Genomic DNA, 21,722 nt, shown 5'->3' with positions numbered 1-21,722 from the left:
CGCCCCAGGCAGTAGGAACTACATTTCCCAGAATAGCTTGCAGTGCGCGGGCTCGTCAGTGAGGAGTCAGTGGGTTGCAACTTTCGCAAAGCACCCGAAAGGACTACGTTTCCCAGGAGGCAGTGCGGCACGGCGAGCGGGAGCCAAAAAAGCCTGGGCTTTCTGGACGGTAGCTCTGTGGCGTGTCCCGGGCTCTGGGCTTGTGCCGCTGTCTGCTGCTCTTCGGCGGGCGAGAGGTCGCGGACTCAGTGCTGCTGGCGTAAACCCTACTCCACGTTGAGCCCAGCGAGGCGGGCGGCGACCGGGCCCCACCATGGCCGCGAACGTGAGTGTCTCCTGGTCCGCCGGCCACACCCAGGCCTCCCGGTCCTCCGGCCCCCTCTTCCCGCGGGCGTGTCGCGGCCCCCTGCCCGGTGGTCCCCTCCGTCCAGCCCGCCGGCCTCACTCTCACGCCCGTGTCCGCGCCTTCCGGCAGCTGTGCCGTCTGTCTTGCTCAGCGCGGGCCGACTCCTTGGGTCCCGCGGTGTTGGGGACCGGGCCTCTGGTCCGTGGCTCCGCCTCGGGGTCCTCTGGCGCGGGGCCCCTCCCCGCAGCCCTTCCCTTCGTTCCCGGTTCCCTCCTGGACCTTCGGGGTTGTCACATGTGCGGACTTGGAGGGCCGGACGGGGCCGCAGAGAGGTGGCCAGTCCACGGGGGCGGTGGGGAAGCCGATCCGCCTGGGTGGAGCTGTCCAGCGACGTGCTGTTACGGGGCGGGCGGTGAGCTCCGTGCCCAGAGGGATATGTAAGACCGGGGCTGTTATGATACAGGAGCGCAGGCCAGGTGGGGAGCAGAGACTTCAGGGTGGCGGGCAGAGGGGGGCATTTCCCTACGGCCGGGCGCTCGTCCTCCTAGCAGGGGTTTAGTTGCAGAGCCCCTCGCTGAATGTGGTGCCCCTGGAAAGGCTGCTGGCCTACTGCCAGCAGCCAGCCTTTCTCAGGAACCTTTCTATTTAAGCCAAACATTCATTCAACAAACCGAGGGGCACCTCCCACCAGGGTGTTGGGCGAAGAAGGAGCTGGTGACTCAGGCTCTGCTCCTCTGTGAAAGTGTCTGGAGCCAGCTCGGAGCCCTGCCAGCCTGGGCACTCCCTCCCTCTTGCTTTGGTTGAGTGTCCTAGCCACTCTCCGCTGCTCTGTTACACCCTTCCAGGCTCCTCCTCTGTCCCTAAGCGTCCTCTCTGCTTCCCACACCCCCTGAGAAGCCAGGGCTTTCGTCACCCACGGCCCCAGTACACCTTGCCTGGTTTAGAGTTGTTTGGGAGGCTGAGAAGCCTTAAGTGGTGCACCTAGAGGTGGTCCCCCAGATGCAGGGTCTGCCGGGGGAGGCCTGGGCTGTGTCAGGAGACAGGTGTGCCCCAGACCACCACCACGATACCTTACAGATGGGGACTTCCCAGCAGGGGGACGCGCTTGCCCAGGGCCCCACAGCCAGCTTGGCGGGTCATGGGAAGGTGTGGCAGGCTTTGGAGTCAGGCCCACCTGGGGAAAGATCCAGATTCTTTCTCAGTAGCTATGTGACCTTAATTTCTTGGGATTTTTGTTTCCTCATGGGCCCAGTTACTGTGAAGTTTAAGGAAGACTCTGCTTTTAGCACAGTGCCTGGTGCACCATAGGTCCTTAATTACATTAAAAAACAGTTTATCTTCAGTCCTGATGGGCAGAGAATCTTGGATACGTAGGGTCCTGATCTTTGCCAAAGAGTGTAGATGAATTTGGGTATCCTCTGCCACCAAACCTTCGTTGACTCACCCTGTAGTGGGTGCGCGTTTACAGGGACTGGGAGGCCCGGTGCCAAAGAAAGATCAGAAGATGGTGGGCCGGGGCAGGAAGGACACAGGGCTCTTAATCACCGTAAACTCCATCGAGTAATGGGGTTACTGTTGACATCTGTGCTTCATAAATGAGTAAACAGGATCAGAGGGGTAGAGCAGCTGACTCTGGGTTGCACAGGAAGTGATTTTCAGGACCTGAAAATCCTGGTAGGTCAGCCCCTATCCCGCCACACACTGCTCATTGCTTCTAAGCCTGGAGTAGGGGAGCGGGCAGGGAGGAAATCTTCCCTGTCCTTGTTTACTGGGAATTTGGTCTAGAATGTGGACCGAGTGTGTCATGCCAGCCTGAGGATCACCTTCTTTCTTCTCTTCAAGGCCATCTTTGAGCCGCTTCTCTTGATGTTGGCTGTTAGGGGTGGCTGAGGGGAGGCCCAGGAGGAAGCCAGGCCTTCCAGGGCCCAAGTTGGGGACTGGCTTCTTTTCCGTGCTGCGTGCCTACCTCGGGCTCCCAGTGTTCAGCTCCTGTTGCGGTCCCAGGCGTGAGGAAGGCAGTCCGGAGTAGAGTGGCAGAGAGTGGCCCCCAGTTGCCCAGACAGGAGTCCCGAGTCCGCCTCTTAGAGGCTGTGTGGTGTGGACTGGTGCTGTAACGGCTGACCCCTGTTTTCCCACCTGTGACGTGCGGTCGTGATGGTGCCCACCTCCTCGGGCTTGTGCAGAACTGGCGTCTGATAGACTGGAGTGCTTGCCATTGCCATCATCATAATGGCTGGTGGTCACCTATCTGCCTGCAGCAAACTGCTCCACTGACGTTTCCAAATGGCCTGGAAAGTCAAGACCATCGGTGATGTTTGTGTTAGAGGAAACTGGGTATAGAAACAGGGGTCGAAGTCGAGGTGCCTTTTCAAAATGAGAGACTTGAATCCATGAATTAATGTTCAATTTGGCTGAGCAGAGGTAAGTTAACAACGGATAAAGCACTTGCTGTCTGTCGTGGTTGCAAAGAATCATTTATTTGATGTCCTTTTCAATAGACAAAATTTCTGTTATAATCCGTGATCTGTAGGGTTTTCTGGAAGCTGTAAAAAAAAACTTATTACCAACTTTGTTTTTTTAAGTGTCTCAATAAGACCCTGACAATAATGTAATGTGTCCCTTGAGCCACCACAGGGGAAAGTTTCCAAAAATACTGTTTTCCCCATGACCCATTTTCTCGGGTGCACAGAGTTAAAGGAGATACTTGCTGGGGTGACGGCAGCTGTGCTCCAGGTGTGAGCGTTGTGTGCTGTTTGTTTTTTAAATCAGGTCTAAACCGGATTTGGGTGGCGGGGTCAAAATTCCCCTTTTCAGGGCCGTGTCTGTCAGTGTCTTGAGCCTGTGGAAGGAACACTTGCGCTGGGTTAGGAGCGTTCCCTGAGAGCCGCGGACGTTCTGGAGGGTGGACAGCATGGGGGTTTAACCCCGCCTCAGCGCGCCGATGCCTTTAGCTTCCATGGCCTTGACCTTAGAACGCCCAGTGTTGTCAGCAGTGAACTGTTTTGGCAGTTGTAGAACGATGACTCTTCCGTTTTTTTTTTTTTTTTTTTTTTTATTAGGTTGTCCTGAAGAGGTTAAATACCTCACTGTTTCCATAGCATTCCAGAGTGGGGTGTCACTCCACAGGCACAGCGACTGTCAGTGTGAATATGTGTCACCGGGGTCGTTCGCTAGAGTTAAGGCAATTCATTCAGCTTGTGCTTTGTTCCCCGTAAATAAAAGCTTTTAATGATGCCCACTGTGGGCGTTACTGCATATCTATCTTGGTAACGTCCCTGCTCCTCCCTTAAGTAGGACCAGCTGTAAATTAAATTAGAGATCAGCATTATCGATACGGGCTTCCTGGGAACAAGAAGGTGATCTAACCGGTTCACAAAATGCAGTCGTGGCTGTTTTCTAACTGTGGCACAGGCAGCAGAGCTGCAGGGCAGGGTTATTCCGTGGAACCCAGGTGGCACCAGGCAGTGACCCTCACGGGAAGCTGGGCAGCTCACCGAGCGGCACTGCGGGTGGTGAGAGTGCGAAAGAAACTCAGCTGAGTGCGGCCACGAACCGAGAGGGGAGCGCGTTCCTCGGGGCCTTCCAGGAGAGCTGTGGCCGAAATGGCCCTTGTACAGGAGGGAGTCCCTTGGCTGCCGAGTCTAGTTTGAGAGCCTAAAGCAAGTCATGAAACAGTTTTGTAAAAGCATCAGTTATGTATAGACATAACTGTGTATAAATGACAGAAGACTTAAAATCTTGGTTAAAGATCTGATTACAGTACAGTTGTCAAGGAAACTGGCTATTTAGGTAGCATACAACATTTTAAGAGAGTAGCCAGAATCATGACTGACACATACCAGAAGATTTCAAATTTTAGGAACTTCCTACAAGTTCTAGAATGTTTATATTAATATATTTATCCACACAATATGACCTAAGAATTTATCATTACTCAGTGTTTCCCATGTAATGTAACATACCAAATGAGCCCAATTAGCTTAATATTTCTCTTTGAGATGTTCAGGGGCTTTCTGAAGCATCCCAGAGTTAGCTGGAGGTCAAAAGAGCTTCATTAAGAATTTGATTTGATAAAACAAATAATTTCACAATTTGTATGGAAATACAAAAAACCTCGAATAGCCAAAGCCATCTTGAGAAAGAAGAAGGGAACTGGAGGAATCAACCTACCTGACTTCAGGCTCTATTACAAAGCCACAGTTATCAAGACAGTATGGTACTGGCACAAAGACAGAAATATTGATCAATGGAACAAAATAGAAAGCCCAGAGATAAATCCACGCACATATGGACACCTTTTCTTTGACAAAGGAGGCAAGAATATACAATGGATTAAAGACAATCTCTTTAACAAGTGGTGCTGGGAAAACTGGTCAACCACTTGTAAAAGAATGAAACTAGAACACTTTCTAACACCATACACAAAAATAAACTCAAAATGGATTAAAGATCTCAACGTAAGACCAGAAACTATAAAACTCCTAGAGGAGAACATAGGCAAAACACTCTCCGACATACATCACAGCAGGATCCTCTATGACCCACCTCCCAGAATATTGGAAATAAAAGCAAAAATAAACAAATGGGACCTAATTAAACTTAAAAGCTTCTGCACAACAAAGGAAACTATTAGCAAGGTGAAAAGGCAGCCTTCAGAATGGGAGAAAATAATAGCAAATGAAGCAACGGACAAACGACTAATCTCAAAAATATACAAGCAACTCCTACAGCTCAACTCCAGAAAAATAAATGACCCAATCAAAAAATGGGCCAAAGAACTAAATAGACATTTCTCTAAGAAGACATACAGATGGCTAACAAACACATGAAAAGATGCTCAACATCACTCATTATCAGAGAAATGCGAATCAAAACCACTATGAGGTACCATTTCACGCCAGTCAGAATGGCTGCGATCCAAAAGTCTACAAGCAATAAATGCTGGAGAGAGTGTGGAGAAAAGGGAACTCTCTTACACTGTTGGTGGGAATGCAAACTAGTACAGCCACTATGGAGAACAGTGTGGAGATTCCTTAAAAAACTGGAAATAGAACTGCCTTATGATCCAGCAATCCCACTGCTGGGCATACACACTGAGGAAACCAGAAGGGAAAGAGACACGTGTACCCCAATGTTCATCGCAGCACTGTTTATAATAGCCAGGACATGGAAGCAACCTAGATGTCCATCAGCAGATGAATGGATAAGAAAGCTGTGGTACATATACACAATGGAGTATTACTCAGCCATTAAAAAGAATACATTTGAATCAGTTCTAATGAGATGGATGAAACTGAAACCTATTATACAGAGTGAAGTAAGCCAGAAAGAAAAACACCAATACAGTATACTAAGACATATATATGGAATTTAGAAAGATGGTAACAATAACCCTGTGTACGAGATAGCAAAAGAGACACCGATGTATAGATCAGTCTTATGGACTCTGTGGGAGAGGGAGAGGGTGGGGAGATTTGGGAGAATATCATTGAAACATGTATAATATCATGTATGAAACGAGTTGCCAGTCCAGGTTTGATGCATGATACTGGAAGCTTGGGGCTGGTGCACTGGGATGACCCAGAGGGAGGGTATGGGGAGGGAGGAGGGAGGAGGGTTCAGGATGGGGAACACAGGTATACCTGTGGAGGATTCATTTTGATATTTGGCAAAACTAATACAATATTGTAAAGTTTAAAAATTAAAAAAAAAATTTGATTTGAGGAAGTTTGTGAAAGATATGAAAAGGTTTTAAATGTTTGACTAAGTAGGATCATAAGTCACTGTGAAACTATTTATTCGCTTCAACCAAAGGGATAATAAAAAGATTTCAAAAGTAAATGATAGAGAGCTATATCAGATAAGTTAGAGGTAAAGAAACTCTCTAATCTTTACCAAAACCAGATCAGTGTTTCAAGAATGCTTTGTCCTCTTCACAGATAAAAAAGTTGGTTTTTACCATTTTACCTTTATTATTAAAATTCATTCGTTTAATTAAATTTAATCTGATCTTAGTAAGTCCTGGCCATGTACAAAAACTTTTTTAAGGGTTCCGTTTTTAAAATATATGTTACTTTATAGTTCAGTCTTTGAATGAAGCTCAGATTATATTTATTAATAGTCTCAAACACATTTAGTCTCTGTGTGTGTGTTGCTCAGTCATGTCTGACTCTGCTACCCCATGGGCTGTAGCCCGCCAGTCTCCTCTGTCCATGGGATTTTCCAGGCAAGAACACTGGAGTGGGTTGCCATAAAAGTAAGTAATTAAAGACTTATTTAGCAGTTAGTCTTTCAGTATTTTCTTATTAAGAAAACAATCTAGACATTCAGTGAATTCCATCATTTGGGCACCCCACTCCAGTACTCTTGCCTGGAAAATCCCATGGATGGAGGAGCCTGGTAGGCTATAGTCCATGGGGTCGTGAAGAGTCAGACGTGACTGAGCGACTTCACTTTCACTTTTCACTTTCATGCATTGGAGAAGGAAATGGCAACCCACTCCAGTGTTCTTGCCTGGAGAATCCCAGGGACGGCGGAGCCTGGTGGGCTGCTGTCTGTGGGGTTCCACAGAGCGGACACGACTGACGCGACTTAGCAGCAGTAGCAGCAGCAGAACTCTAAAATTTCAAATCCCCCCAAACTGGGAGAAACTGTTTTTACATGTGAAAGTGAAAGTCACTTGGTTGTGTCTGACTCTGCGACCCCATGGACTATACGTTCCATGGAATTCTCCAGGCCAGAATACTGGAGTGAGTAGCCTTTCCCTTCTCCAGGGGATCTTCCCAACTCAGGAATCAAACCAGGGTCTCCTGTATTGCAGGTGGATTCTTTACCAACTGAGCTACCAGGGAAGCCCTGTTTTTGGGTACATATATCCTAAAACAAAATTATTCTTAAAAGAATTCACCCCAAAACTTATTCATTATTTATGAAAATATTACCATACCAAGTTAATTTTCTTGTTGACACATTTTATAATCACAATAACATGAGCATGTTAACTTTCAGGAAACCTGGGTACAGCGAAAATATTACACTTAATGATGAGTGTAAATCCATGTCTGTATTAATTAGACCATCAATTTTAACTTGTTTTCTTCCATTAAAGATTAATCCTAGATTATGTGACCCTTTGACAGTTTGGGCTAGTTTAAGTAAAATATTTGATTTGTAAACATTTACTTTTAAATTAATTAAGTAGAACTCTTTTACATTAACGTTGATAGTAACCTCTGAAGTTAGAGAGGGATCATACTTGTGTATACAGACATACATATATCCAGATACACACAGAAATAGCTGTTCTGCTTGAGTTTTACAAAGATCTGTTTTCACACACACATACACACCCCCTTTTTTTCTTTTGAGTCTACTAATTAAGCCAAGTAGACTCTAAAACTGGAAAGAAGAAAAAAGGTCGATCTTCGTCCCAGTCCCCGAGAAGAAAAGTGCTAGAGAATGCTCAAACTGTCGGATGGTCGCGCTCACTCCCCACGCTAGTAAGCGTGTGCTCAGCGCTCACTCCCCACGCTAGTAAGCGTGTGCTCAGAATCCTCTGAGCCAGGCCTCAGCAGGACTTGAATTGAGAACTTCCAGATGTACCAGCTTAGAAAAGGCAGAAGAACCAGAGATCAAATTGCCAACATTCATTGGATCATAGAGAAAGCAAGGGAATTCCAGAAAAACACCGACTTCTGTTTCATTGACTACATTAAAGCCTTTGACTGTGTGGATCATAACAAACTGTGACAAACTCTGGAAAAAAATGGGAATAACAGGCCAGCTTACTCGTCTGTTGAGAAACTTGTACGCAGCTCAAGAAGCAACAGTTAGAACCTTATATGGAACAGCTGACTGCTTCAAAATTGAGAAAGGAGTATGACAAGGCTGTTTACTGGTACCATGCCTATTTAACTTAGGCACAGAGTACACCACACGAAATGCCGTGTGGTGTACTGGATGAGGGCTGGATGAGTTACAAGCCGGAATCAAGATTGCCAGGAGAAGTATCAACAACCTCAGATACACAGATGATACCACTCTAATGGCAGAAAGCAAAGAGGAACGAAAGAGCCTTTTGATGAGGGTGAAAGAGGAGAGTGAAAAAGCTGGCTTAATACTTTGGCCACCTAATGCGAAGAACTGACTCATTGTAAAAGACCCTGGTGCTGGGAAAGATTGAAGGCAGGAGGAGAAGGGGACGACAGAGGATGAGATGGCTGGATGGCATCACCGACTCAATGGACATGAGTTTGAGTAAACTCCGGGAGTTGGTGATAGGCAGGAAGGCCTGGCGTGCTGCGGTTCACGGGGTTGCAAAGAGTCTGACACGACTGAGCAACTAAACTGACTGAAAGCTCAGTATTAAAGAAACTAAGATCATGGCATCTGTCCCATCACTTCATGGCAAATAGAGGGTAGGAAAGGTGGAAGCCGTGACAGATTTCCTCTTCTTGGGCTCTAAAATCACTGTGGATGGTGACTGCAGCATGAAACTAGAAGACAATTTCTTCTTGGAAGGAAAGCTGTGACAAACCTAGACAGTGTTTTAAAAAGCGAAGACGTCACTTTGCTGACAAAGGTCCATCTAGTCAAAGCTATGGTCTTTCTAGTAGTTATGTACAGATATGAGAGTTGGACCATAAAGAAGGCAGAATGCCGAAGAATTGATGCCTTTGGAATGTGGTGCTGGAGAAAACTCTTTGAGAGTCCCTTGGACAGCAAGGAGATCAAACCAGTCAATCCGAAAGGAAATCAACCCTGAATACTCACTGGAAGGACTGATGTTGAAACGGAAACTCCAGTACTTTGGCCACCTGATGTGAAGAACTGACTCACTGGAAAAGACCCTGATGCTGGGAAAGATTGAAGGCGGGAGGAGAAGGGGGTGATAGAGAATGAGATGTCTAGATGGCATCACCGACTCAATGGAGATGAACTTGGGCAAACTCCAGGAGATGCTGAAGGACAGAGAGGCCTGGCATGCTAAGCCAAGACTGTAGACTCAAGGCAGTGTGGGCTGTGTTCACATTTCAGGAACATGCTAAGGATTATAACTTCAGGCTTTCTCCTAGGAATGCTTCTGTTCCCTCAAGGTCTGAATTTGGAACAGATGTTTTACCAAGCCAGCTTTCTCTACGGTGTTGGAACATCTAAGAAGCTCCCTCCTGGCCATTCAAGAGTCATGTGTTTGCAGGCATTGGTTTTGTCATGAAGCCAGCCAGGAGGCCTTTCGGCCTTGGAGGGATGGTTTCCCGTTATTACTTTGGCAGCCCAGTTCAGATAGGATCTCGACAACTTTCTGAGGGCCCTGTGATGGAATGTTCCCCTGGGGTGGGCTTGGCTCTCCTGTGTCTCGGCTTCTCCCTCCAGCAGGTGAGCGTGCTGCAGGGGCTGAGAGTGCCGGGTGGCCAGCCGCCACCGCTGCCCAGCGAGCAGAACTGACTTAGTGGCTGTAGCGGGCCCTGTGGGGCCGCTGCACGTCTCAGGGACGGATGCTCAGGCACTTCTGCTGGGTCCTCCGCTGCCTGGGAGCTGCTCCTGGCTGAGGAGCAAGTGTCCCTTAACTGTGGAGCTGCGCAGGCTCAATCTCTCATTCCACCAGCGGTTTGTTCACACCATATATACAACAGTCTTTCCAATTTAAGTCAGTCTGTTAAGAAAGACCAGAGAGCCCCGTTCACTCCAAAGCACATCCCAGGTCTCTGCCTAGGAGACAGTCCAGTAACCCTTTTAAGACTCCAAGTCCCAAGAGGAACAGCTTGAGTAAAACTCAGAGTGGGATTTAAAGCGATGATGTCCAGGTGTCAAGAGAACTCAGGAGAACTCTCGAAAGCACCGAAGGAACACAGAGAAGCTGGTGGTGCCCCAGGGGCCCGTGCTGGTACCAGGCCCCAGTTTGGGGTGGACTCCAAGTGTCCTCTGGTGGATGCGTCTGACAGCCCCCCAACTACGCCAGTCAAAAGTGGATGAAAATTTAGTTAATCAAATCAAGAAGAAAAAGGCATTTTATTTGAGCCAAACAGGATTGTAACCCTGGACACAGCCTCCCAGAAGCTCTGAGAACTCTCACCTGCTGGAAGGTGAAGACACAGTTGTGCGCATTGCTGGGACAGGGTCACACACGAAAGGGGTACACTGATGGTTTACACACGGTTCACCAGGGACACAGAGGCCAGGGAGGCATGCGTACAAAGCGAGCGGTCAGTCACCGTGGCCCCTCGCAGAGCTGCGAAAGAACGCTGCTCTTTTAAGAAGTTTCACTGCAGATGTCAGAAGAAAGGGGAGAAGGTCCTTATGGTTGAGCAGGCGCCCCCGTCTTTGATGCAGATGCAGACTGCGTGTTAGGGAGCGGGGAGACCCACACGGCACAGAGTTTTCTGTTCAGATTTTCATGTCCTGCCCTCAGGTAGAAATTACGTGTCACCAGCTTGTAAATGAGTGTTCACAGAAGCATTGCTCATAATCGCTAGGAACCTGAAGTATCCAAGGTATCCATCGACTGGTGAGTAAATGGACAGATGTGGAATTCTACTCGGCCACAAGAAGGAGCGGACTCCTGATGCCATGACACAGGTGGCCTCAAGCGTTAGGCCAAGTCCGGGAATCTGGACAGAAGCAGCTCATGCTGTGTCACGATCCATTCGTACCACGTTCGGGAAGAGGCAGGACTAAATCACAGTGATACAGATTCAGATCGCTGTTACCTCTGGGCGGTGGGGAGACGGGGTACTGGCAGGGAGGGGGCACAGGGAGCTTTCAGGCGAGAGACGTATTTTGTGTGTTGACGAACACGGCTCTGCACTTGTCAAAACTGAACACTCAGTCTGTGCATTTGACTGAGTGTAAATGCAGTTTGTTTTTTGAAAACCAGTTTCCTTTTTGTGTTTTTCAGTATTCCAGTACGAGTAACAAGAAAGATCACGTCAGAATCACAAACAAGTCCCAGCCGGGCTTCTTGGAGCGGCTGAGCGAGACCTCGGGTGGAATGTTTGTGGGGCTCATGACCTTCCTGGTCTCCTTCTACTTAATCTTCACCAATGAGGTATGATGTTCGGGGTCCCTCTGTGCAGAGTGAGGGTCCCTGCAGCATCTCAGTGCAGAGGCTGGATATGGTAATAAGGGTCAAGATTTTATGGGGATGAGGGTTGAATCAGTCAATTCATTGTGTTGGGCTCCACTTCACGACGAACAGAGGCAGGAGGGGAAATAGATCAATTCACGTACCTGAAATGGGGTGAAAGAAAAGGTGAAAAGTGAAGTCGCTCAGTCGTGTTTGACTCTTTGCAGCCCCGTGGACTGTACAGTCCGTGGAATTCTCCTGGCCAGAATACTGGAGTGGGGAGCCTATCCCTTCTCAAGCAGATCTTCCCAACCTGGGAATTGAACCAGGGTCTCCTGCTTTACAGGCGGATTCTTTACCAACTGAGCTGTTTAAACTCTGAAACGGGGACAGTCTCAGCCGCAGGCGTGTCTGGATCCAGGCATTCATGCTGGGCCCCTAGGAGCCTCCGTTTCTCCGTCTGTTGCCCATTTTTGTGTTGTTCAGCGGGCTCTTCCCCTGTGGTGGCAAAGGTGGCCCGGCAACTCCTGTGTCACATCCCAGCAGCTTAGCAACCCCAGAGAAAAGAGGACGCGTCTCTGTTTCTAAGTCAGTTTAGCCAAAGGCCCAGGGAGACTTCTGAGTGTCCTCAGTCCTCTCTGAACCACTCTGTGGGGCCAGTGAACACAGGATGTGGTTGGTGAGGCCTGGGTCACATTGAACAGCTGTGCCATCAGCCCTAGTGAAGCACATGGATGGAGGGGTGCAGGGCAGAGGCAGCCGCCGTTCTTCCTGGCGCAGCTGGTGCTGCGTGGGTGCGGGGAGGCCTGGAGAGCGGGCGTCCTGGGTTCTCCTTGCCCCGGGCAGCAGGCGTCCAGCAGCTGAAATCCTCTCTCTCCGGCGTGCACAGGGCCGCGCGTTGAAGACGGCGACCTCGCTGGCAGAGGGGCTGTCGCTGGTGGTGTCTCCCAGCAGCATCCACACTGTGGCTCCAGAGAACGAGGGGAGGCTGGTGCATGTCATCGGGGCCCTGCGGACGTCCAAGGTAGGCTGGTGGCACCCACTGACCGTGGGGGCTCGGGCACCTTGTGGGTGTCGTCTGGAGGCCTGGGCCTCAGAAACAGACTCCTGGTGTAAGTCGCGCTACACCACTCGGTGGCTGTGGACCCGTCTCTCCAGAGTCTCAGAGTCTTCCTCTGTCAAATGGGGAGAAACCTTGTAACAACCCGAGTGAGCTCTGCAGATCAGCCCAGATTCAGGGTCTCCCGTCCTGGCACGATGGCCCTTGGCCAGAGCCTCACACAGAGGCGCTTTAACAGTGATGATGGGCCTGCGTGCCTGGGGCAGCGTCTCCTGTCTGAAGACCCTTCACGCTGCCCGGCCCTGCAACCCCGGGCTCGCACCCTGAGCCATGCGTGCAGCTTGGGTCACAGGCTCAGCTCTTGGGGCGGTGGCTCCGCTTGGCGCCCCACGAGCAGCGCAGAGTTCTCCGGGCTGGCCTGCCCTCTGGGCCTGTCTCTCCCCAGCCTGGCCTCCCTGAGCTGAGCGTTCTTGTCCTTTGTCTTCCTGGTCTGTTCCTCTGTGAAGCTCCTGTCTGATCCTAACTACGGGGTCCACCTCCCGGCCGTGAAGCTGCGGCGGCACGTGGAGATGTATCAGTGGGTGGAGACCGAGGAGTCCAGGTGAGGGGCCGGCTGGGGCTGCGGGAGGCACGGGGTTAGGGGGATGCGCAGCCGGCCTTCACTGCGGCACTGCTGAAGGCTACCGTGGGACGTCTTCCTTTCGGAGGAACGTCAGATTGTCCCCCAGAGACTGGCCCATGGTCTCGATTGGAGGCGGCAGGGGTCTCCTGCGGAGTGCCTGGGGGAAGAAAGTGGCTGGGCTAGCTCCCAGGGATCGCCGTGTGTCTGGGCTGGTGTGGACCAAGCCTGCGCCGTGTGGGGAGTCTGGCCTGGGAGCCCCGAGGCTGCTTCAGGCTGGATACGCCCAGAGCTGGGGCTGCCTCGGGGGTGGCGGGCTGACTCGGGCGCCTGTGTTTTCCCCGCAGGGAGTACACGGAGGACGGGCAGGTGAAGACGGAGAGGAAGTACTCCTACAGTGAGTCACGGGCCCTCCCTGCTCCCCGCAGCCTGTGTCTTTCCTTAGCCAGCATCAGGCTCCCCGCATGCTGGTCCTCGGAGCCCTGCTCCCCTGTCTATCCAGTGAGGCTCCAGGAGCTGCCAGGTGGTCCCGGGCTTGGATGAGAGGACGTGGGGCCGGCGGGCCTCAAACCTGAGGCTTACCGTGGTTTCCGCATGTTCTCTTTGCTCAAAACAGACACAGAATGGAGGTCGGAGATCGTCAACAGCAGAAACTTTGACCGAGAGATTGGCCACAAAAACCCCAGGTGAGAACCAGCCCCTGGCAGGTTCCCAGCCTCAGCGTCCTCATCTGAGTCATGGGGCTGAGTTACTTCTGTCTCGCGGGCTGATGAAACGTGGGCTAGGGTTCGGAGGCCCGCTCCGGCACTGTGAGCAGAGGCGGGGCCTGACGCCCCTGGCCCTAGGGGTGGTCAGTGGTGGGTGTGGGGAGACCGTCCCCAGGGCTTTCAGGAGCGGCTGCATTTGACACCCTCGTTCAGGGGTCTGGCTGAGGACAGTTAGCTCAGGGGCAGGGGTCAGGGTGTTGAGACGGGCGTGACACTGGACAGGCCCCGTGTGGTCTGTGTGCTGTGACGAGCTGGGCAAGGCCAGGAAGGGCCTTGAACGTTCCCAGTGAAGCTTGGATGCTGGCGGGAAGGGTCTGGAGGGGAGGGTGTGAAGTCCATGGCAGGGCCGTCTGACGGCTGGGGGGCAGGGTGGGACAGGCTGGCAGGGGTCCAGGCAAGATCGTAAGAAGCTCTGGGCGACGGGAAGCCAGCGGAAGCTGCCCTTCCTCGGCAGGGGATGGGGTCGGGGAAAGACAGGACTGCGGGGCCGGGCTGGGCTGGGCTGGCAGGAGCCCCCTGGGTGCAGACCCTGCCCAGCACCTCCCCGGGGACCCAGGCAGCTCCCCTGGCACCCCACATCGCCAACAGCTCCCCCTGTCTCCCCAGCGCGATGGCCGTGGAGTCGTTCACCGCAACAGCCCCCTTCGTCCAGATTGGCAGGTTTTTCCTCTCGGCGGGTAAGTCTAGGGCCATTAGATGAGCCACCGTGGACCCAGAACCCTGCACTTCCACCCGGTCACCTCCTAGGAGCCGGGGCCCTGCACTCATTCCTTGGGTGGTTAAAGGGGTCTCCCGCTGCCCTGGGCAGGGGTCGGCCAGCACTTCTCCAGCGTCATACTTTTGGGCTGGGGCCAAAGGGCAGGTCTGTCCCCAGGAAGGGGGGTCTGTGTGGAACCCCCCGAAACCTGTTCAGGGAGCAGCTGCCAGGTGTGGGTCCTTGCCGGGCTGAGCAGGCGGGGCTGAGAGCCCCTCCTCAGGCAGCCCTGGAGGGCAGCACACACAAGGCCCCGCCTCCACTCCTGAGCCCCACGGGCCCCCGGCCCTGAGCCAGACCCCGGAGGGCCTCCCACAGAGAGGAGCTTGCAGGGGTCAGTGTGGCTGTGAGACTGCCACCGACACTCCTGGGGCTGCCCCCGGGCCAGACCCCGGAGGGCCTCCCACAGAGAGGGGCTTGCAGGGGTCAGTGTGGCTGTGAGACTGCCACCGACACTCCTGGGGCCCGCCTGACGAGGGAGAGAGGACCCCTGGGGCCAATGCGTCGAGGGGCAGGGCAGAGACCGCGTGAGCAGGGCCTGGCCTGTCGGTGGTGTGCTCTGGCCCCCAGTCGCTGCCAGCCATGTCAGGCAGCCTGGCCTCATGCTGCAGGGCAGCAGGGAGCCAGGCTGGGACGCAGGTGACGGGACCTGGGGAGCAGTGGCCACAGGGCTGAGGCCCTCCCGGGGCTGTGGTCACCGCCTGACGGGGTTGGCTTCCTGGAGGTGCTGGAGGCTGAAGGGGCTGGTCCTGTGGACGGACGGAGTTGGAGCAGGGACTCCAGGTGGGAGAGCGGGCATGCAGAGGCCCCGGGGGGACGAGCCGGCAGGTGGCCGCGCAGCCGGGCTTGTGGGGCTGGCTGGGAAGGCCATCAGGCTGCGGGTTTGCAGACGGGGCTGCAGTGGACACACTGTTTCTAACCACTGGCCTCTCAGGGCTCATCGATAAAGTGGACAACTTCAAGACGCTGAGCCTGTCTAAGCTGGAGGACCCGCATGTGGACATCATTCGCCGGGGGGACTATTTCTACCACAGTGAAAACCCCAAGTACCCCGAGGTACCCAGTGGGTTTGGGCGCTCCGATGGCAGAGGTCGGGGCCCCTGAGTCCCGCCCCTTCACAGTGCGGGAGAGTCCGAGCCGCGCTTCAGCTCCCATCGGGTTCCATGACTCACGGCTGCACTCGGCCGGCCGGCGCTGGCGAGGGTGGAGGGAGGGGCTGTCTGCACACTGGGGCTGCCTGGGTGCAGGTGGGGGTGATGTGACCCCCTCGTGGGCAGGTGGGCGCCCTGGGCCCCAGCTTGGACTCCCACCTCCCTCACTCGCCTCTCTTCCACCCCAGGTTGGAGATCTGCGTGTCTCCTTCTCCTACGCGGGCCTGAGCAGCGACGACCCCGACCTGGGCCCAGCTCATGTGGTAAGCGGCTCCCCAGGCAGACAACGGGGGCCTTCCTGGGTGCAGACCCGGGCCCAAGTGCATGCTTAGGGCATACCCCTCCCCCTCGTGTGTGTGCATTTCCATGGGCCCCAGGCGGGGGAGTGGCGAGGGTCTCAGCGTGGTGCTTGAAGAGGTTCTTCCAGCCCTGTGCAGGCGCTTTCCCCGACCACTGACTTCTGCCCTGTAAATGCTCTGTCCTGTGCTCCAGACCCTGTCACCCCAGCCCCGCCCCTGGGTCCTCCCCAGGGCTGTGAAGAGAGCAGGCCAGCAGGAGCGCCTCCCCCAGGCCCACGTGGCGGCAGGGGCTGGGGCGGCCTGGGGCTCCCCACTGCCTTGGCGCACAGCAAGGAGGGTGCTGGCCCCGCAGCTCTGAGCCAGAGTTCTCTGACCAGGTCACCGTGATTGCCCGGCAGCGGGGCGACCAGCTGGTCCCCTACTCCACCAAGTCGGGGGACACCCTGCTTCTCCTGCACCATGGGGACTTCTCGGCAGAGGTGAGCAGCCGCGGTGCGCCTGTGCGCTGCGCTTCAGTGCTCTGGTCACCAGCCTGCCCCCACGGTGGCAGAGCCAGGGCCGTGAGGCAGGAGAAGGCAATGGAAGGGGTGAGGGGTCCTTGTGTGTGCGGCCCGGCTGCCCTCCGAGAGAGGGAGCAGTGAGCAAAGCAGAGAATCCCCCGGACCCCCCAAGATGCTCGGAGGTAACAGACGTGGTAACAGGAGCCTCCTTCAGCAGTGGGTGGCGAGCGACATCTTTCCTGAGTCCCAAGTGAAGAGCCGGGTGGGTCAGTCTTGTCGCAGCCCCGGGCCCCCCTTGCTGGGGCCGGGACGCCGAGTGGCCCTGTGCAGAGCGGGAGGCGAGCTGGGGGTGAGCTGGGGTGAAGGGTGAGCTGTGCAGGACCAGGTGAGTGAGAGTGGGCGCCCCCAGGGAGACCTGCACCCCCATCCGAAACAGGGTCAGCCCTCACCCACACCCCGAGGACAGGGCGCAGAGAGGGGCGTCTAGTCCAGCGCCTGCTGGCGGGGCGGCGTGGGACTCCTCGGTGGGCTGTGACCACCTCCCCTCCCTGCTTGTCCGGCAGGAGGTGTTTCGTCGGGAACAGAAGAGCAACTCGCTGAAGACGTGGGGCCTGAGGGCGGCTGGCTGGGCTGCCATGTTCATGGGTCTCAACCTCATGACGCGGATCCTCTACACGCTGGGTAGGTGGGCAGACAGGGCCTCTTTGGCCCCCACCACCCACTGGGTGTGCTCAGCCCCTGCTGTGACCTCAGGGCCTTGGGATGGGTGAGCCGGGGGTGGACGCTGGCCCCCAAGGCTGCGGTGTCCCTGCCCTGCCCACTGCGCATCCCCTCAGCCTTCACCCCTTCACCCACAGCTGTGGAGCCGTGCTTGGGGGTTGGCCGGCTGGGAGAGCTCCAGGTTCCTTTCCTGCCTAGCCTCAGGTTCCTCACACCTAACTTGCTGAGTTTAGTGAAGAGCTTGGCAAATAGGAAACACTCAAGAGCCGTCATCCTTCACGCCCCACCCCCCAAACCCTGAACTAGACTTGAGACAGCCGCAGCAGGTCTGGAACGCAGGGGAGGCTGTGCCAGGCTGCTCATGGCCCCAGGTTGGCCTGCTTGAGCCCAGGCGCTCGGCTCAGGACCCAACCCCAGGGTGGGTGACTGGTGCTGGGCCTGGGGGCTGTGCAGGAGGATGGGGCTTCTCAGGGGGCTGAGTCCCATCCAGTCAGGTGGTTATGGTTCCCAGAAACCCCTCCTCCGCTTAGCCTTTCCAGCTGGGAGAGTCTGGCTGCAGCCCCCAGACAATCAGCCCATTTTATAGGCGGGAAGACTGAGGAGCAGTGGGGGTGGGGGAGGCCGCTTTCCCCAGATGGCGGAACCGCACCCAGGAACGCAACCTGCATGGTCACTAGGCCCATCGTGGCCACGACCTCGGTTAGGCCCTTTCCTCTCGGGGCCCAGTCCCCCCTCATCAGGTCTGTCTCGGGGGCTGCCCTCTGACTGGTTCACTCCACGCCAGAGGCTGAGCCTCTAGGGTCAGGACAGAGTGAGCGCACAGAGGGACTCGGTGCAGGGGAGGGACGAGGGAAGCTTCCCGTCCACCCCGCCCCACCCTCCGTTCCTGTGACAAGCACCTTCTGAGAGCCTGCTGCGTGACCATGGGCTGCGGGCCCTGGAGGCCATGCCGCCAGCAGGACGGGCAGGGTACCAGTCCTCCGGGCTGAGCGTGGTGGCCAAGAGCAGAGGCTCTGCACTCAGACAGCCTGGATTTAAATTGTGGTTCTGGCACCTTCTGGCTGTAAACTTAACTGCCAGGCCTCGGCGATCTTGTGGGTGAACCGAGGTTAGGAACGGCACCGGTGTACAGGAGGGCAGGGTTGGATGAGGTTCGTGGTCCCCCAGCCAGCGCCCACACACGAGCCCTGCTTGTTGCGGGGGCTGTCGGGCCCACGTGGGGCTGGACCCAGATGGGCCCCAGGCGGCCTGCGGGCCCCTGCATCTCACAGGCAGCAGACCCCGGCCTCCTGGGAACTGAGTGCGGGCCCCCGGTGCGTGCGGGCCACGGGAGGCCTGCCTCAGCGATCCACAGGCAAGGGCAGGGCGACTGCAGAAGGGCTGATGGAGCCCACGTCGGGTGGCGGCCTGGGGGGGTCTCCGGGTGGGCGGCTCCTCCGGTCCATTGAGCCCTCACAGGTCCTCCCTGGAGCTGGCACACAGGCGACCGGTCACAGCTTGGGTGAGCAACAGGCTCCTCCAGGAAGGGCTGGGCGCCGAACAGGCCCACGGGGGTTCAGCCCTGCTGCTTTGTCGGGTAGCAGAGCGGTGCTCGCCAGCATCGCTCATCTGCCTCAGGGCACACCGGGGCTGGGCTGAGCCAAGCCATGGCCGTGCGTGGGGCTCTTCCGCATGTGTCCCGCTGCTGCCTCTCCCTCCACACCTGGTCCAGAGACAGGCGGGCTGCCGGCAGGGGGAGGGAGGAGCCGAGCCGGGGGCCTGGGAACCCTGACTGCCGCTCTCTCCCCACAGTGGACTGGTTCCCTGTCTTCCGAGACCTGGTCAACATCGGCCTGAAGGCCTTTGCCTTCTGCGTGGCCACCTCACTGACCTTGCTGACCGTGGCCGCCGGCTGGCTCTTCTATCGGCCCCTGTGGGCGCTCGGGATCGCTGGTCTGGCCCTGGTGCCCATCATCATTGCTCGGACTCGGGTGCCGGCCAAGAAGCTGGAGTGAGCGGGCGCAGTGCCCGCAGACACCCCCGCACCTCAGACCCGGGCCGCCCTCCCCTGAGCTGCCTGGGTCTCGGATTCCACACACACCCTGCCCCGGCCGTGCACACAGGCAGCGGGTTGGTGTCCGTCAGTTAGCCCTTCATGCCCCTTCTTGCGGTGGGCAGCTTTGCTGGCAGGGGGCAGCTCCTGTCTGGCAGCGTGACCTCCGCCTTCCTGCTTGTCTCCTTTCCCTCTCTGGGCACCGCGTGGCCACCCGTGTCTCTTAGCTGATGTCTGTAAAGGTGGTGACACTCAGACCGGAGACGGTGCCAGGCCCCGCCACAGCCACCACCACACCAGGGTCCAGGACAAGGTGGCCTGGGCACCCCAAACCCACTCTGTGCGACTCAGCTGGGTGCTCAGAGGCCACGGGAGTCTGGATGAGGACCGTGGATGTCTGTCCGGCCTCCCACACATGTTGCAGTTTGGCAGAACCCTTTTGGTACGCAGGATCTTCGAAGGTCTGGTTACTTAGTTTCTTATCGCTTCCTGTCTCTGCATGAAACTCCCTGACAAGGGGATTGTTTGGGGCGTTGTTAAGTGGGGGATGTTTCAAATAAGACTTAAAAAACAAAACCCCTCCTGAATGATTCATATCTCAGACTGTTACACAAAAGCCCTCTGTGTTCTGTCTGTTGAAGTCAGTTCAGAGCATGGGAAGTTCGGTGGGGCTGTGACTTACCTGGTTGAGGAAGTTACCCATCCGTATTCTGGGTCCCTGGGAAGGTTTTCAAAGCTTCAGGTGCTTTGAAACCAGTGTTAGCAGAAGGCTTGTTTTCCCTCTGAGACGAGACGGGTGTCTCTGCGTCTGAAAGGCATTTCCTTTCTTCTGTGGCATCAAAACGCACTGTTTTCTTGAAGATGATTTTGTTATTCAGCTGTCCCAAGTGTGTTGCTTCACGTTGACCCCCTTGCGCACACACACAGCTCGACCACAGTCGGGCATCAGAGGCTGCGTGTCGGGAAGCTCTCGCCCAGCTCTGCTCACCACACACTTTGCCGTTAGCACCCGGCCCCAAGTGGCTGCTCCTGGGGGCCTTATGTGTTCAGTGTCCACAGCTTTATTCCTAACTCAAATCCACCCACACTTAGTTCACAGTTTCTAAGTTTCCTAACGGCTTTCACACCCTTCGAAAGATAAAGTGTGTGGTAACGTCGATGTCTTAAGAGATGGTACGTCCTTTGACTATTTGGAACTTGCTATGCCTTGCTGGGGTGGCTGCTTTAGTGAGTGAGTAATCTCTCTCAGTGTCCTGGGGGACTTGTGGTGTAAATTGAGATTTTTCATGTACAAAACAGCCAGCCCCAGGGATGAGTTATCTGGGTTTAAGGACTGAAATAGTGTTCACTATTGCTTGTTAAATCAATGGTTTCTTCTATCAACTCCTAAAGGTGTGTTTGGAAAGCACAGCAACAAAATGATGGCCAAATACAAAGTCCTTGACATCTGTGTGACTTTTTTCTAGTACAGATTTTAAGTTACTGCCAGTTTCAAGTGTTCTTAAAGAACAAAAGAATGTTAATAAATATTTTGAGCATTTGGAAAATCATAATGAAACTTGTATTACCTTTGTATTTTTGATAAAAATTCAAAATAAACTTCTAAACATCTTTTGATATAGAACTTGCCATATTCCCCTTTTTGCATTCTTTCTGAAATTTCTATCATAAGAATTCAGCCATAGAGTTTATTTAGAACCTAGGAATTTTTGCAACTTATATATTGCTTTTAGTAGTTAAACTTGGTTTAAATTTTTTTAAACGGCACCTCGGTATTTGTAGCACTTGAAAACCTTTGTTCTGTGTGGACCGAGTGTGGCTCCTGGCACCCGTCTGTAGATGGTTCTAGGAGGTGGGAGGGAGTGAGCGGGACCCAGCGCAGAAGGCGTCCCCCGCCTTGGCAGATGAGCTGTGTGGCACCTGCCATGACGGTGACCTGAGCCTCAGCCTCCTCCCCTGTGACGTGGGGGGTGTGTCTACCCCACGGGTGCTGGTGGGCACAGAGCGAGAGGAAGCCCACAAGCCCGTTCTGAAGCAGCAGACGGTTGGTTGCCAAGCGTCCATCCTGCAGTTTGAACGTCTTTTCCCCTTATTACAGGATTCGAGGCAGGTGAGTGCTAACTTTTCAGAACCCAAGGTTAGGCTCCATTTCCACAATGTGTCCCCAGGAGCTGCCTGCTGTCTGCCTGAAGAACAGGTTATTCCTGCAGAAAGCGGGCAGTGCTCGACTCCACTCCCAGAAAACAGGGCGCTCACCTGCAGGAGGGCGAGACCAAGCTCTGACTCAGAAAGTGCCACAGCTAGTGGCTTCCATGGCAACTCCCCGTGTTTCTCAACAAGAGCCTCTCTGCCAGTTCCTGCCACATGAGTCACACTCCAGAGGGTTTTGTTTGTTTCCCTTGGATAAAACAG

At 54.5% G+C, this 21,722-nt stretch overlaps 1 protein-coding gene across 1 annotated transcript; it reads left to right on the top strand.

Moving 5' to 3' along the window:
* Positions 1 to 82: 82 nt before the first annotated feature.
* On the top strand, positions 83 to 20,934 carry TMEM43 (transmembrane protein 43). Its single transcript, XM_061397244.1, has 12 exons — positions 83 to 325; positions 11,241 to 11,390; positions 12,298 to 12,432; positions 12,975 to 13,069; positions 13,435 to 13,484; positions 13,704 to 13,773; positions 14,461 to 14,531; positions 15,543 to 15,664; positions 15,948 to 16,022; positions 16,436 to 16,537; positions 17,122 to 17,239; positions 19,070 to 20,934. Exons 1-12 carry the CDS (start codon positions 314 to 316, stop codon positions 19,270 to 19,272), a joined length of 1,203 nt encoding a protein of 400 aa, XP_061253228.1. The 5' UTR covers positions 83 to 313; the 3' UTR covers positions 19,273 to 20,934.
* The last annotated feature ends 788 nt before the right edge of the window (positions 20,935 to 21,722 follow it).

The sequence above is a fragment of the Bos javanicus genome, chromosome 22 (assembly GCF_032452875.1).
Source record: "Bos javanicus breed banteng chromosome 22, ARS-OSU_banteng_1.0, whole genome shotgun sequence".
NCBI classification, from domain to species: Eukaryota; Metazoa; Chordata; class Mammalia; order Artiodactyla; family Bovidae; genus Bos; species Bos javanicus.
Note: the sequence above shows the minus strand (reverse complement) of the source record. Positions and strands in the feature narration are given on the sequence as shown.